The sequence below is a fragment of the Chiloscyllium punctatum genome, chromosome 16, assembly GCF_047496795.1.
Source record: "Chiloscyllium punctatum isolate Juve2018m chromosome 16, sChiPun1.3, whole genome shotgun sequence".
Taxonomy (NCBI): Eukaryota; Metazoa; Chordata; class Chondrichthyes; order Orectolobiformes; family Hemiscylliidae; genus Chiloscyllium; species Chiloscyllium punctatum.
This window is the reverse complement of record NC_092754.1, coordinates 6,309,187-6,326,471: the sequence shown is the minus strand read 5'-3', so window position 1 is coordinate 6,326,471 and position 17,285 is coordinate 6,309,187. Positions and strand designations below refer to the sequence as shown.

General features: G+C 42.6%; 1 protein-coding gene across 8 annotated transcripts in view; it reads left to right on the top strand.

Annotated features, from left to right (window-relative positions):
- The window catches only part of pik3cd (phosphatidylinositol-4,5-bisphosphate 3-kinase, catalytic subunit delta), a 228,672-nt gene that overhangs the window by 147,090 nt on the left and 64,297 nt on the right, over positions 1–17,285 (top strand). For all 8 annotated transcript variants that reach the window (XR_011962673.1, XM_072586126.1, XM_072586124.1 and 5 more), the window contains 3 exons: positions 4,508–4,687; positions 7,967–8,122; positions 15,925–16,014. Coding sequence is in view for 7 of the 8 variants with exons in the window: in XM_072586126.1 (XP_072442227.1) it covers positions 4,508–4,687; positions 7,967–8,122; positions 15,925–16,014 (426 nt within the window). In the remaining variant the exon portion in view is untranslated. The remainder of the gene's footprint in view (positions 1–4,507; positions 4,688–7,966; positions 8,123–15,924; positions 16,015–17,285) is intronic.

Below are 17,285 nucleotides of genomic sequence, written 5' to 3'. Positions count from 1 at the left end.
CTTAAATGCCTTCTGGACATTTAGGGATGGATAATACATGATGGTTGTCAGTGATGCCCATATTCCCATGAATGATTAACACAAAAATGGCGGTGGACAGTAAATTTGGCGAGGCTGCTATTGGTTGCACAAAGTTGGAGGTTTGAAAGATGGCAGCAGCGAGGTTGTCATGTTACAATCTCATCTAGACCTCGGCCCAGTCACAGCTGTCCAGTTGAAACCCTGACCTGAGCCCGTGTGGAGCTGCCGTGTTGAGAGACAGGTACCAACAAGGTGTTTGTACTTTCCAGCTGTGTCAGCAAATGCTGGGGAGCAAATTCACTCAAAAATAGAAACATGCTCTTGTCTAGCTGTGGCAATGTTGAGCATCACAACAGTTAACAAAGACCTGTTTCTGAAATGTTAGGCCATAATACAGTCCCTTTCCACAATCAAAGATTTTTCTCCCTTCTCTTTCACCCAGTCTCTCCCTTCATGCCAGGAAAGAAGCCTTAAGCAGGGCTGAAGAAGCACTAGTGCTGGGATCCTAACATACTTCCTACACATTCCTTAATCTAGCTCCATCACTGATGAAGGCCGCACTGACCCGATCATCACTTGCTTTAGGGTCCGATTTCCCCCAACATAACAATGGACCAAATCCAGAGCTGAATGTAGCTGGGGGTGTCCTGCTTTTTGTGAAATGTAAACTGGCTAGTACTGTGTGCAGTTTAGTTATCTGTTACCACTGTACCTTGGAGAGCACATCAACAATAAAGCAAAAGTCATGAGTTGCAGATACAAACAGAGAGAGACTCTGTTCTAACTTCTCTGCTCCTGGTTCTATTCTGACCTAGCTGTGGTATCCAAATCCCAGAGATCTGGAGTTCTGACAAAAGGTCAGAACTGAATATTAACTCTCTTCCTTTCCACAGATACTGCCTGATATGTTGAATACTGCTGAATATTGCCAGCACTTTTTGTTTTCCATTCAGATTCTCGCTCTGTATTGGTGAGGGAGAGAACGGAAGTCAATCTTTATGCACTTTATTTACAATGTATGCGTCTACCTCCTAGCCCACTCACCCACCCCAGTTTAAGTCTGTTCCTGTTTATAGTCACAACTAAATCCTGAGTTAATGCTTAAAACCTGCATTGAACAAGACTCAGTTGGTGCTCTTTGCCTTCCCTCATCCTGTCATGTCCAGAGTCATTGACAAGATTCAACCACAGGAGAAACACGGCCAGTTTTGGGGGCATTAATCCCCAAACATTGCTTGTTTCTGTAGCAACATTGTGGAGCACTTGTGACTCAGGCAGTGACAACCTCTAAGCCAAAGGTTCCATGTTCAAATCCCACTCCAAGTCTCATTGGCCAAGGAAGGAGCATTTGAGATAGTGACAGAGTTCAAACAGTAGACTCGATGGGCAGAATGGCCTGTTTTTTCTCCTGTGTCTTGTGGTCTAAAAGGTCTACTCCAAGTTGTGTAAAGGCACAAAGCAATAAAAGCGATTGATGTTCCAGATATGTTGCAGTTGATCAATAATGTCCCTCACATCCCTCAAGCGAATCAGCTTAACAAAGGATCTGAGGGTGAAATGTTCCTGGCATCTGAGAGAACTTTCAGTTTATCCCCTTCAAGAACACAGAATATATCACTCTCTTTGTTGCCTTTATTCATTCACAGGATGTGGGTGTCACTGGTGAGGCCAGTATTCATTGCTCATCCCTGATTGCCCAGAGGGCAGTTAAGAGTCAATCTCATTGCTGTGGGTCGGGAGTTAAATGTATGTCAGAGTGGGTAAGCACAGCAGGTACCTTCCCTAAAGGGCATTACTAAACCAGATGGGCTTTTCTAACAATTGATGGTCATCATTAGGCACTTTAATTCCACATTTTTATTGAATTCAGATTCCACCATCTGCCGTGGTGGGATTCAAACCCCGGTTCCCAGAACATTAGCTGAGTTTCTGGATTAACAGTAGAGAATGTGGTGCTGGAAAAGCACAGCAGGTTAGGCAGCATCCAAGGAGCAGAGAATCGATGTTTCAGGCATAAACCCTTCATCAGGAATGGTCAGGAATTCCTGATGAAGGGCTTTTGCCCAAAAGTCAGTTCTCCTGCTCCTTGGATGCTGCCTGGCCTGCTGTGCTTTTCCAGCACCACGCTTTTTAGACTTTGATCTCCAGCATCTGCAGTCCTTACTTTCTCCCTGGATTAACAGCCAGTGATAATACCACTCGGCCATTGCCTTCTGTTGTAATTATCAACAATACAAGATCATAGACTTGAGTACTTAACCATCTTAACCTTGCTGATTTAATTAGAACAATACGTTGGGATCTGTGCTTGGGTATGGTCTGAAGATCTTTTGATGTTTTGATTCTGCGTTGTGGAATGGATGTACCTTGATAAAACCATTTAATTACAGGATGTAAGATAGTGGTTATGGATAGTTAATTGGCATTGTGCAGCACTCTGATTTGATATCTTATTGTGCTGGGAGTTCAAAGACAACATCTTAAATTGATTGCATTTTTCAAAAGCCCTGCTGTTTTTATGTAAACCCCTCTTTTAACGCCATGTGCAACATTTACATTGTCAAAGATCCACAGCATTAACTTGACCTTTAACCTATTCAGTTGTGGCACCTTGATGGTTGCCTTTGTCAATGGGAAATGTCAGATTGATGTTGTCATGGGTATGAATCTCAGGTTACATGCTGTGGCTCTGGTCTAGAATGGCAGACCAAACTCTGGACCAGAATGATGGCCTTCTGTTTCTGTGGCTGCATGTTCTCTTGTGCTCGGTGTCACTATCCAATCACCCAGTAATCTCTGCAAACCAAACAGCTCCATAGCAACAACAACTTGACCTGTCCAAAAAGTTAGTTTGTCAAGTCTGTGCTATATTGATGAATGTTTCACATGGAATCCTATGGATCCTGTTGACCAGCCATTTAAGTGAATCAGCCACATAAATATCATGGCTGCAAATACAGCTACTTTGAAGTGAGTAATTCACCACCTCACTCCACAAATACCAACAGATTCAAGAACAACTTCTTCCCTGTTGTCATCTGACTGATGAATGGACCTCTCATGCATTAGAGTTAATCTTTCACTGCATTTTTTCTGTAGCTGGAACACTATATTCTGCAGTCTGTTTGATTGCCCTGATAAATTTATACAGGTGATAATCTATTATCCGAAATGCTCGGGACCAGCTGGTTTTCGGAATTCAGAATTTTTCAAATTTCCGAATAAGTGGCAGTTTAATGGCGAAATTTTAAAAAATCTTTCCAAAGAACAGACTTACTGTAGTAAAACGGGTCCTGAATCAGAATTGAGCTCTGCCGGTGCTGGGCCACACCCCTACATGTCGCATCTGAGTGACACGCATCAAGTGGGTGTGGAGTTGGGTTAACTGTTTGCATGCCAAACAATCTTGTTAATGAGAAAAAACTTCACAAAAAATCCTTTGGACTTTGGAGCTTTTTGGATTTCGGGATTTCAGATAAGGGGTTGTCTACCTGTATAAGGTACTACTTGTCTGTAAGCAAAACAATACTTTTCACTGTATCTTGGTACTTGTGACAATAATAAATCAGGGTGGCTAATGTTGTGCCTTTATTTAAGCAAGGCTGTAAGGAGAAGCTTGAAACTATAGACCTGTAAGTCTGACGTCAGTGGTGGCTCTGTTGTTGGAGGTGATTCTAAAAGTTAGGATTCACACGCATTTGGAGAGGCAAGGACTGATTGGGGATAGTCAGCATGATTGTGTACGAGGGAAATCGTGTCTCAGAAACTTGATTAAGTTTTTTGAGAAAGTAACCAAAACGATTGTTGAGGGCAGAGCCATCGACATTGTTTGTATGGACTTTGGTAAAGTCTTTGACAAGGTTCCACATGTGGACTAATTAGGAAAGTCACCGAGGTTAAAAATCACACAACATCAGGTTATAGTCTAGCAGGTTTATTTGGAAGTGCTAGTTTTCGAAGCACTGCTTCTTCATCAGGTGGTTGTGGAGCAGGATCATAAGACACAGAATTTCCAAGCCACTCGCCATCCTGACTTGGAAATATATCGCTGTTCCTTCACTGTAGCTGGGTCAAAATCCCAAAGGGCATTGTGTACGCCTCTACATCTCATGTGTTCATCATCAACTTGCAGAATTTATGTTTGGGAATTAAGTCTTTGTTCTGCCAAAAGTATCCATTTCCTATGAATGAATAAAAATAAATACAGAGATTAGAAACCAAACCATTCTGCTCAACTAGTCCTCACTGGGTTAATGCTCAAATTAAATCTCGTCCTGTCTTTCCTCATCTAATTATACCAACATAACCCTTGTCCCTTCTGCTGAACTGGGTTATCCAGCTTCTTCTTAAATGAATCTAGAATATTCACTTTAACTAGATTGTCTGTGATCCAATCCCACAATCTCCCTGTTCTTTGTGGAAAGAGCTTTTGAACGGTTTGGTTGTCTTCAACTAATTGATGCCTTTTCTTTTCCTCCAATATTAGGAAAGTTTCAGCTTCCAAATTTCCTCCCAGGCTCCTCCTGCACTGCTGATGAAATTAGCTGTGAAGAAGAAAGCAACGGTTTTCCGACATAAAGTAGTTGACGATGCAGAGGATTACACACTGCAGGTGAACGGGACGGAAGATTATATCTACGGAAACTATCCCCTCAGCCGATTCAAGGTAAACTGCTTCACCTCCTTTACCTTTCTGTGTTCCTCTACAGGTAGTTTGTTTAGACATCTGAATCAAATGGGGCTCAGTGGTTAGCACTGCTGCCTCACAGTGGCAGGAACCCAGGTTCGATTCCAGTCTCAGGCGACTGTCTGTGTGGAGTTTGCACATTCTGCTCGTGTCTGCATGAGTTTCCTCTGGATGCTCCGGTTTCCTTCCCACAATCCAAAGATGTTCAGGTGAGGTGAATTGACCGTGCTAAATTGTCCCTAATTTTCAAGGATGTGTAGATTAGGTGCATTAGTCAGGGGAAATGTAGAATAATAGGGTAGAGGAATAGGTCTTTGTGGCTTATTCTTCAGAAGGTCACTGTGGACTTGCTGGGCCAAATGGTCTGTTTCCACCTTGTAGCGAATTTATGATTCTATGATCCTATGCTCTTCAATTGTATAGCTGTTTTGTACAGCCTGTAAAGAGAACTCTGACTGGCCAGAGTGTTGCATGATTTGGGAATGTAGATTGACAGTTAACTGTTCCTGATGCATCTCCATGGTAACAATGGCCATGTCTCAAAACTCAAGAGTAATACAGGGAGTACACAACATGTATTGGTATTTGGTGTGCATTCATTGATGAGTGTTGCACCCAAGTTGCCTGAACAGTTGAATCTAGCTCAGAGAAAATGAAGCAAGACTTGCCTTAGTCAATTGTTGTCCATTGTAATCTGAGCCATTAATTTGTACTGTTGTATTGTGCTGTTTGATCTTGGGTTTGAGACACTCCAGAGTAATCAGGAAACAGTGTCAGTGACAATTTTGGGGATCGCTACCATCCAGATCACATGACCAATCTGCCTGGTAACAGACAAGGGGAGATGATGGTCTAGTGGTATTATTGCTTGTCTATTAATCCGGAAACTCAGCTAATGTTCTGGGCACCCAGGTTCAAATCCTGTGATGGCAGAATTTGAATTCAATAATAACCTGAAATTCAGAATCTATTGATTTCCTGACAATCGTCTCATGGTCAAAACCCATCTGGTTCACTAACGCCCTTCAGGGAAGGAAATTGCCTTCCTTACCTGGTATGGCCTACATGTAACGTTAGACCAACAGCAATGTAGTTGGCTCTCAATTACCCTCTGAATTGGCCTAGCAAGCCACTCAGTTCAAAGGGAGCTAGGGACAGGCAATAAATACTGGCCAGCCAGCAATGCCCAAGTCCCATGTGTGAATTTTAAAAAAACATAGGATTTATGAATATTTTGTGTTGGAAGGATTGAAGAGCTGACCTTTGATGAGATTTCTCATTATTTTGGCTAATATCAAAATTGCTAAAGGGAGACAAGACATGTTTTGTCTTACTCTCCTCAGGGCTAGGATACAAGAGACAGGCTTGAAACAAGGGACGCTGACCTTTGGAGAATGAGAAGAGGGTGCTGATTGACTGTTGTTGGCATGGAAATACACCAGGCAGTTAGACTCTGACTGGCCAGGGTGCTGCATAATTTGGGAATGAAGGTTGACAGTTAACTGCTCCCGCTGCATCTCTATGGCAACAGTGGCCCAGTCTTTCAAAATCTGTGTAAATTAGTGTTCCATTTTCTCACATTTGTTTCCTGCATCCTAATCCTGGGGAGTGCAAGACAAAAAGCTTTGACTTCTTGTCACCCTTCAGTAATGTTTAAATTTGGAATTACCAAACAATTTGTAATACCTTAAAGAAATATATATATTTCTCCTCCATCTGATAACCTGCAAAGAGGGGATTTCTCCCAAGATAATAGTAATTAGAATTTGAAATTTCTGAACCTTTGAGGACATAAATCAAAATGACTCAACCTGAGGGAAGCTTTTTTTTAAAAATTATGTTACATTGCTGACAAGGTCATCCAGTGCTGTCCTTGAGAAGGTGATGGTGAACTGCTTTCTTCAGTGACTGTAGTCCATGGGGTGTAACTACAACCAGGGTGCCATTAGAGAAGGAGACATTTTGACCCAGCAACAAGTTTCCAAGTCAGGCTGGTGTGTGGTTTGGAAGGGACCTTGCAAGTTGTGATGTTTCGAAATGATTTGTTACCTTTGTCCTTTGAGATGATAGAGGTCGTGGGTCAGGAAAGTGCTATTGAAGAAACCTCAGTGTGTAACTGCCATGCCTTTTGTAGATGCTAAAAGCTATTGCCACTGTGCATCAACAGCGAAGGGATAGAGTGTTTAAAGGGGCGAAAGACAAGTGGGCCGTTTGTTTGGATATTGTCAGTTTTCTCATGTTTTGTTGGAGCTGCCCCCATTTGGGCAAGTGGGGAGTGTTCCATCACACTCCTGGCTTGTACCTTGTAGATGGTGGACAGGCTTTGGGGAATCAGGATGTCTGTAGGACTCTTAGTCTCTGACCTGCTCTGGTCGCCTCTTTCTCTTTGTACGACCAGTTCTGTGAAGTTTCTGGTCAATGCTGAACCCCTAGGATGTTGATAATGGGGATTTCAGTGACGGTAATTCATTGAACATTAAGAGTCACCGAGGTCTGCAGCACAGAAAAAGACCCATCCAGTCTGTCCTGCTCAGAAACAAACATCTCACCCTTCCACTTCCAGCAGATGTTGGGGAAGAGGGATAGATTCTCCCCTATTGGAGATTGTTAATGTCTGTCACTGTATGACATAGATGTCAGTTGTTGCTGGTGTCAGAAATTACATGGCACATAGAGGAGAGATCTGCACAGAGGATGGCACGGTGGATCAGTGGTTAGCAGTGCAGCCTCACAGCACCAGGGTCCCAGGTTCAATTCCAGCCTCGGGTGACTGTGTGGAGTTTGTACATTCTGCCCATGTCTGTATGGGTTTCCTCTGGGAGCTCCGGTTTCCTCCCACAATCCAAAGATGTGAAGGTAAGGGTGGATTGGCCATGCTAAGTTACCCATAGTGTCCAGGGATGTACAGGCTAGGCGGACTAGCCATGGGCAATGCAGGGTTATGGGGACAGTGGTGATCTGGGTGGAATGCTCTTCAGAGGGTGCAGACTTGATGGGTCAAATGGCCTCTTTCCACACTGCAGGGAATCTATGACACATCTATGAATGTGCTATCTGTCCAAGCTGTTCTCAGAAATAGTTGTTGCTATGATGATCTACCCTATTAACTGTTGTGATGATTGCTTGTATGTTGGTTTGATTTGTGACCTTGCTGTGTTCCATAACTGCAAGGCCAAATTGCATCAGAATGTTTAACTATGGGGGTGTGGTTTAACAAGTTACCAGCACCTAGTGTGCCTTGTGCTTTTCTTTCTCCAGTATATCTGTAATTGTATGTCCAGCAACCTAACTCCACATTTGACGATGGTCCATTATTCCACGATCAAGTCCTTCCAGGATGAGCAGTTCAGCAGCCTGGGTCAAATCACAAAGGCACGGCCCCATTCCAAACCACCGCCTCTTCCAGTTAAAAAGGTAGGAAGTCCGTTTGTCTGTCCCTGTGGCAGCTGTCCAGTGCATTGTGGGTGAATTGGATTACCCAGTATAATTAACTTCTAAAACGCAGCACACCGTGATGATGGCCTGGAGAAAATTATACTTGGTGAAATGTCTGATCACTAATCCAATTACTTACTTTTATGTTCTATAGCTGAAGCGGATTTTAAATTTAATTCCTGTCTCCCAGATGTTCAAGTTCATAAGAATATAGGAACTAGGAACAGGAGCAGGAGTGGGCCATCTGGCCCTTAGAGCCTGCTCTGCCATTCAATAAGATCATGGCTGATCATTTCGCTGCCTCAGCACCACTTACCTGCCCTCTGGCTGTCAGCTCTGTTATTAGGAGACATGAATGTTGCTCAGTACAAGTAAACGCAAAAGTCCCTACAAAGCCACAGGGGCTACTCTCTCATTCGAGACAGAGACGACTGGCATTGGTTTAACTTGAGGGCCTCCATGCCTCAGACAAGGGGAGAGGTTGAAAAGGAGACCTCAGTAATCTCAGCTGGTGCAGGAATTGAACCCACACCATTGGCATCACTCTGCATCACAAACTGAGCTAATGGACTCTCCTCACTGCAAGAGGCTCCCCTGTATTCATGCTACTTATCATTTGATCTTTGAGATCTGATAGATTTGTTTAAATAGTATTTCACAAGTAGCTCATTTGGTTGTAAAGCAGTTCAGAATGTTCTAAAGGAATGATAGTCTCTGTATATAGTACATGACCCTTGTTGGATCTTTTGACTTTATCTCTGAGGGGTCATAAGAGGAATGGCATTTGGTGACATCTACTGCATTGGAACATCTGGCACAGGCTCCAATTGTAGCAGATGTGATTCTGATATAACAAAATTAGCATTTGATAGGCATCAGGAAATGAACTGTTGGAGCAGCCTCATTAAGATGTGGTGAAATACGTAAGACTAATCCATTGACCTTGCAAGTGGCTTGTAAACACGAGAAAGGTTTCACAGTCGTAAACTAGCAAAAAAATACAGGAAATCTCTTGCTCTGGTGGCCGCAGTCACCTGGAGTTCAAGGTAGAGTTTAAGTGCTGTTAGGGACTTTACAGACTGAAGCTATGTAACACCAATACATGACACAGAAATCCCGCAGTGTTCATGGTTATAAATAGACAGTAGTAATTGCATTCAATATACTGTGTGTGGTTAATAGTGTTTGAGATTCTAATCAGAAACACAGTAATAAAAGAAAATTCTGCCTTACAAGATTATTTAAATATAATAAACTAAAAGAGATCAGGTGCTTCCGTGAATATAATTTACATTTGATATCTCATCCTTGGTTCTGCCTTCAAAGAGTTAAAAGGAGCAATTGTTCTATTGGCAATAGATTTGGCATACACTCTTCTTTAACTCTTGTCAATGAAGCTACATTAAACCTGATACTGTCTTCCTTTTCTGTCAATGTTCTGTCTGGCCTTTTATCATAAAAAGCAGTCGACGCTTTTTCTTTAAAGCAAAATAAATCATATACATTCCACCCTTGGTCTGTAGATTAGAAGGAGTTCAGGGAATCTTCGCTCAACTGATTCCTGAGGTAATCCTGGGTTAACTCCTGAGGAGCGGTTGGTCAGCTTGGGACCATAGACATTCAGAAGAATGAGAGGTGACATTATTGAAATATAGTAGACCCTGAGGAGACTGTCAGAGTGGATGGTGAAAGGATATTTTGCTTGGTGGGAGAGACTTAGAACTAGACCTAGCTTAGAAATTATGGGTCTCATTTATTCAAGAGGGTGGTTAGTCTGAGTAATTCTCTTCCTCAGAGCATTGTGGAGGCTGGGTCATTTAACTTGTTCAAGGCTGCATTAGACAGATACTTACATTTTAAAAAGCGCTCTAACAATGTGCTGGTCTGGCAGCATCTGTGAAAGGAGAAATGAAATTAATGTTTCGAGTTCAGTATGCTTTTCCATCAGAACCTAACTCTGGTTCTCTCTCTAACGATGCTGCCAGACCTGCTGAGTTTCACCGGCACTTTCTGTTTGTATTTCGGATTTCCAGCAGCTGCAGCACTTTGCTTTTCTTAGACAGGCATTTGATGGCCAAAGGAGTCAGAGTTTACGGTGGGCAGACACAAAGGTAGATCGGCCCAATTTCATCAAATGGCAGAAGAAGTTTGAGGGTTCAAGTGGCCTCCTAATTCATATGCTGCATTAATGTATAACAGTTTGAATTAGGGAAGTGGGGGTAGGATATGAAAGTTAACATTCGTGCCCCAATGAATGGTAACACCCGAGGGATGGGAATGGTTGTGCCTGTGTTAATTATATTTGACATCTGCATTCCTGGATATTGTTTATGGACATAACTGGATCTGACTGCAGTGTTTCCAGAAATGGAATCCCTCTGTGATCAGGCTCATGTGTGAACTTTGATGGAATGTGTGAACTGCGGGGGAGGTCAGTTCCTGTGGTGTTGCCCCCAAAAAGAAGTCAGGGGAGGGGCATGGGAAGGAAGCTAATTGAGAAGGGGGCAAGGGGATGATCAGAAAGGGACTCCACCCTGGAGTAAATGAATTTATTTAAAACTAAGACAAAAACAAGCTTCTAGTGTCTTTTGGTTCATAGTTTAAAAGAGAATCCTTGCCAAAGACATTATTTTTCTCCTTCCTTGTCCTCGGCACTTCTCCAATCTGTGTGTATGTCACATGCATGTATCTGAGTGTGTTTGTGTGCATATCAGTGCATGTGTCTGTGAGTGTCCGTACACATGTGTCATGTATGACTGTGCACGTGTTTTGTGTGTGTATGTGTTTGTCTCTGTGTGTGACCAGGTGTCTGTGTGTGTTGTCTTTGTGTATGTTTGTCTGTGACTGTGTGCACACGTGTGTGTGTGTGTGTGTATGCTGCAGACACAAACAAACTTCAGGAAACAACAAGGAGAAGAATTCCAACTTGATATTTTTTGGCCTTACAAAGATATTTGCTTTAATGCCACTTCCTTTGTGCTTTCTTCTTTCAAACATTTGGCACTACAATATCACCATTATACGCAGGTCGAAGACCAGCTGAAAACATAAACAAAGCTCTGCTGTTGGATCTGCTTGGAGTCTCACAAAACTCCAAGTGGAAGGTATCACATGCTGTGTACCCTGTGACCTCTAGATAGTTTGGGAACGGCATTTTGTTTTCATTCGCTCATGGAATGTGATATTGCTGGCATAGTCAATTACCCCTTCCCAGTTACCCTCGAGACGGCAATGGTGAATGTGTGATACGTTCATGTGTGTGTGTGTGTGTGTGTGTGTGTGTATATAGGTGGGGGATGGGGTGCAGTTTGCTGCCATCACTGGACTGAACCTGCCTGGTTTACTAATATCCACATTTCTACTTTATGCGCTCACTTGTACCACTCCTAGCTCTGAAAGTCCAGTGGGGTACCAGCAGCCTCCAAAGTATCAACAGCATGAAGGAAGACCACACATGAAGTGAATGAATTACAGTTTTTCAATGTCAGAAACACTTTGTGTAATATGACAGCAGCAAGAGAGGAAAGCACCAAGTGCAAAGGAGATAGTTCCAGGGGAAATTAACTAGTGAGTTACAACTGATGAGGAGTAACACAAACACACTGCAACAACGGTAAAGATCATAAGACCATAAGACATAGGGCCAGAAATTAGGCCATTCAGCCCATTAAGTCTGCTCTGCCATTCATAGCTGATAAGTTTCTCAACTCCATTCTCCCCCTTTCTTCCCATAACCCTTGATCCCCTTGACAATCAAGAACCTATCTCTCTCACTTTCAAATATACACAATGAGATACAAAATGACAAAATCTCACCCTAAGTTACAAAACTCAGGGAAATCGAGTACCTTTCACCATTTCACATGGAAAGATAATTTGGACATATTTTCAATGTCAAGTTGGGGAAATCCCAACTTAGCCAACACACCTTTGATTTAAGAGTCCAGTTAAACCCAAATTTCACCCCAAAAGTGGGCACCCAATTGTCTTGAGCCCCCCCCGCCCAGCCTCAGCAACTGAGCCCAGGTAACCATAGAAACTGAGCCCTGGTAACCATGGGGCTGGTTAGAGGAGCCACCACTGTTCACTCAGACTGTGTACCATTTGTTTTAAAAAATATTAGACCCTCATGCTCTCATCAAAACTCCATGGTCCCTCAGACCCAACTTGGCCCCTCATATCTCCTTCTACCCTTATGAACCCTCTTACTGCCCTTGCCACTAACAGCTACTCAGACAATGCTGGAGAAACTCAGCACGTTTGGCAGGATCTGTGGAGAAACAGAATTAACTTTTGATTCTGGTGTGACTCTTCTTAAGAGCTATTCTGCTCTGTCTTTGTTTCAGATTTCCAGCATCTGCGGTTTTTATTTTTATCACTATTGCCACTCACCCACTATCTACCATTGGCAAATATCAGGAGATCTGAAGCAATAAAGAGCAAATTTATAATCTTCTAGCAATCTAATGTACTCGAATGAAAAACTAACCTGTGTTCTTGAAACCCATGCAAAGCTGTTAACACTCATTAATGTATTCAGTCCGTTATAAAAACAAATTTCTATTTAGTTACAACATTAAAAGCAAATAATCCTTTAATAGTCTCTTTAAAGTGTTAATCACACCACGAATGTGGAATCTTGTGCTGAGATAAGTGCCCCAAGAACTCACTCGAAAATGTGAAACAGTTGGTCATAATGTATATTATCCTACATCAGAGAGCCTGTCAATCAAAGTCGTCCAGTATATGGTCATTTTTCTTTACTCCAGTAACTTAAGGCTGTTTGTTTTCCAAAGAACTGTGGACGTAAAGAACTTGAGATCGTGACACTTGAACAGACCCTTGCCCCACTTCAAGGGCACTACCTCCACTCATGTGTTTGTGACTTCTGTGTTTAAGACACTTGTAATCGTGAATTTGGCACCCAGTTTGAACTCTGCTCTAACTCCAAATGATGCTGCTGAAACTTGGGCTTCCTTACTGTGTGATTCCTACCCTCCTTTCCCTACTGGCAGGAAGGGTACTTTTAGTTTTGCGTTTTCATCTGCCTTTCCCAGCTGAGGAGGTGGAAAGTTAGACTATGCTAAAATCTGACAATCCGTGTTACTATGATATGGGTGTGGATTCTTTCCAAAAATGGGGAAAGAAGTTAATAATTCCCACGATTAAACATGTCCATAAAGGAAGTACAGAGAATTGTGAACATAGCCCAGACTATCATGCAAGCCAACTTTCCATCCATTGACTCCTCCTGCACTTCTTGTTGCTACAGAAAGGCAGCCAACATTATCAAAGACCCTTCCCACCCTGGGTATAATCTCTTCCAACCACTTCCATCAGGCAGAAGATACAAAAGCTCAAACACATGTACCAACAGGTTCAGGAACAGCTTCTTCCCAGCTAGTATTAGACAGCTGAATGGACCACTCACATTTCAAATCCAATGCTGATCTTGCTTTTGTAACTTTGTCTTCCTCTCTCCGTTCTGTTGCCCTATGATCTTTGTAAGATTAGGTTAGATTCCCTACAGTGTGGAAACAGGCCCTTCGGCCCAACCAGTCCACACCGACCCTCCGAAGAGTAAACCATCCAGTCCCATTTACCTCTCACTAATGCACCTAACACTATGGGCAATTTAGCATGGCCAATTCACCTGACCTACACATCTTTGGACTATGGGAGGAAACCGGAGCACCCAGAGGAAACCCACGCAGACACGGGAAGAACGTGCAAACTCCAAGCAGATAGTCAGCCGAGGCTGGATTCGAACCTGCGAACCTGGTGCTGTGAGGCAGCAGTGCTAACCACTGAGCCACCGTGCCACCCTTAATGACATGATCTGCCTGTAATGCATGCAAAACAAAACCTTTCACTGTACTTGGTACATGTGACAATAATAAATCAAAAATAAAATCAATCATAATACAGTGGCATGCACTCAGATCTTAGCAGCCTGTCTGTGACATGTAATTGACCAGCTGTTTTGCTGTTGTTGTCAATTTCGCCGTGAAAGAGAACTGTGACTTTAAATTCTGTCTTTAAATTTGGCAAAGCAAGCAAAAACACTTAAACGTTTTAAATATTTTAAAACTGTCAAAAATTTAACATCAAACCCTGATTAACAAGCACCTGATTCAATAAAAATATTCTTTTTTATAATTAATAGGAGGCTTGGTTCTATTCATCCTTTTGCTTTTGAACATGCTGTAATGTGTTGTGTACAAGCCACCAGCTGCAAAACCAATCCAGTTCCTAATTCACTTCTGCTACGTTTGTCACTGGAGCCCTCAGACGCACAGAATGGATTCGGTGATGACACACAAATCTTTCATTTTTCAAAAGGATCCTTTGCGTGTAGGGGTTAGGAAGTCATGTTGAGGTTGTACAGGACATTGGTGAGGACACTTATGATAAAATGTGTCCAGTTCTGGCCGCCCAGTTATAGGAAGGATACTATTAAGCTGAAGAGGGTTCAGAAGAGATTTACCAGGATGTTGCCAGGTATGGAGGTTTGAGTTATGAGGCTGGATAGGGTGGGACTTTTTTCACTGGAGCGTGTGGGTTTGAGAGGCGACCTGATAGTAGTTTTAAGGGATATAGATAGAGTTAATGATAGTTGTCTTGTCTCGAAGATGGGGGAATTTCAAGACTGGGGCGGGGGGGAACACTTTTTAAGTTGAGAGGAGAAAGATTTTAAAATGTCATAAGAGGCAAGTTGTTTACACAGATAGTGGTTCACGTGTGGAATGAATTTCCTGAGGAAATAGTGCATGTGAGTACAATTACAACGTTTAAAAGACACTAGGATAAGTATATGAACAGGAAAGGTTGAAGGGATGTAGGCCAGGAGCAAACGGGTGGGACTAGTTCAGTTTGGGATTGTGGTCAGTATGAACTCTTTCTGTGCTGTTTGACTCTGTTGAACATTGGCAGAGAAAGATTGATTTTGATTTGAACAAGTACGACTTAAATAAAAGTTGTTTTGCAAAATTAATACAATAGAGGGAAAGGATGGAAAATATTATTTGTCACACCCTTGCATTGTTCTTGCAAAGGTGAGCATGCATCAACACTTTATCTAGTTTCAACATTTTGAGGTGACTGTTGAGTTAGGCAGGAGACCTGGGATTTCCAGGAGGTAACTTTGAAATGCAATTAAAATTTCACGAGTTAGAGGGTCAAGCTTGGTGGGAGTGTTGTTGAGGCTTCATTTGGTGCCTCCTTTGGCCCATAGAGTCCAGCTCAGATCTGATAGAATCTCGTCAAACCATCCACTCTGTTTCTCTCTGCACAGATTCTGCCAAACCTGTTGAACACTTTCTCATTTTTTGTCTCAGTTTTCCAGTGTTTGCAGTCTGCAGTGATAGAGGATGGAAAGCTGTTGAATCTGTTGACTTAGCGTCTTTAACAAACAAAGATACACTTTGTATATCCTGCACTGCCAACCAAACAATCCATTACACTCTGTTCCTGTACATAGAAACATTGATGAGACTTGAGTAATGCCCACCCCCTAAACGCAATTAAACACCCAATTAATGAACAGATAAATCTAACTGAGAGTGACAATGTGCAGAGTTATAGCATCTCTTATTGTCAGATATGCCAGAGAAAGTGTGCAGTGTCTGAGTTAGTGTTTCAAAACACCCTGAATAAATAACTCTCTATCTATCTCGATCATTTGCAGTCTGCCTCACTCATTCTGCTCCCTGTAAATATAACACTTGGCACTTCGGTGAGGGTGTGCAGAAATTGACCTTGTACTTCCTTGCTTTCTGCAGCAATTTGGAACCAGTCTGTGGAACCTGGAGAAGCCATTTATGATCAGTTTAATTTCGGGGAGCAAAGTAAACGCAGATGAAGGAATGAAGGTTGGTGCTATGCTCTCATTCTCGCCATCGCTGCCCACCCTCATTGTGAACTTTCCATATTATTTACTGCATTAACTGATTAATATATATTATTTACTGCATTAATTGATTAATATACATAGATCGCTAGTCATACAACCTCAACCACAATTCCACATTTTATGTTGCAAGCTTGTTTGCAAATTTCAGATAAAAGCACAGGAAGTGTCGAGGTTTTGTGTTCAGTCCTCCTGAAGCAAGCTGTTTCTTCTTAGAAGCATAATTTCTCGGTAGTAAAATTTCTTACTTTTGTGGTTGTGAGTTGCAAGGGGAAGTTTGGCCCTTGCTTGAGTGAAGGGGAAGGGGGAACCATTCAGCTGTGTGCCTTCCCCAGTTTACAAGAAGCTGGCTTGTCATTGTCTGTTGTTTTTCAAAGATCAGAAAGCGATTAGCCAACTGTCAGGTGTTGTTTTCAACAATCGAGGCGTTTTGAGATGTTTGTTTTTTGAGAAAAAAAAATTTTGCAATTCAACCTCAAATTAAAAAACGAGGCGGTGGGGATGTGTAAAACCTGCCGGAGCAAAACAACTTATTCTTCAATGAAACGTGTTGCTGCACACAGACACACTTTGGATTGCCAACTCTGTGATCGCATTTTCTGCTGCCTTTGCTCGTGCCATTGGTCTCTTGATGTGGCAATGTTCATGGTGTAACGCCTTCCCACACCAGTTGGGAAAGGGGACAGGCTCCTTGGGCTGACGTTTCCTGATGGTGCCGTGATCCTGATGCCAGCCTCTGTTCTGGATCAGGGAGCAGAAGGACGGCCCTCATGGTCTTCCCAGAGTTGGGAAAAATTACCATCCCTGTCCCATTGCCTGCCAATTTCTGGCCTCTGCAAGAAGCCCATTGACTGATGGAAAGATCCAATAACGTTACCGTTGTTCCCCCTACTGACCCATTGTTGGGTCTAATCAATTATCTGTCACTGCCCAGGGATTGCTCTCTACTGTTTTGTCCCCACCAAGGCAAGACCCCTCAGAGGCAGGAACACTTGGGAAGTCTACCAGAGGGACTGTTCTCCTGGTCTTCTGTCCAAACCCAGCTCTAATGGGCTGGGGTCATTTGGCCCATCATTGTCTAACTGGGTGATTCTTGATGCTCAGTGTAGTTATAATTTCAAAAAAAAACTAATTGTTGCAAAAACCTGTCGCAATGCTGCAGTGCCGTAGTTCCTTGAGGTTAGACCACAAGAGACAGATACAGAAGTTGGCCTTTCAGCCCAGCTCTGCCAT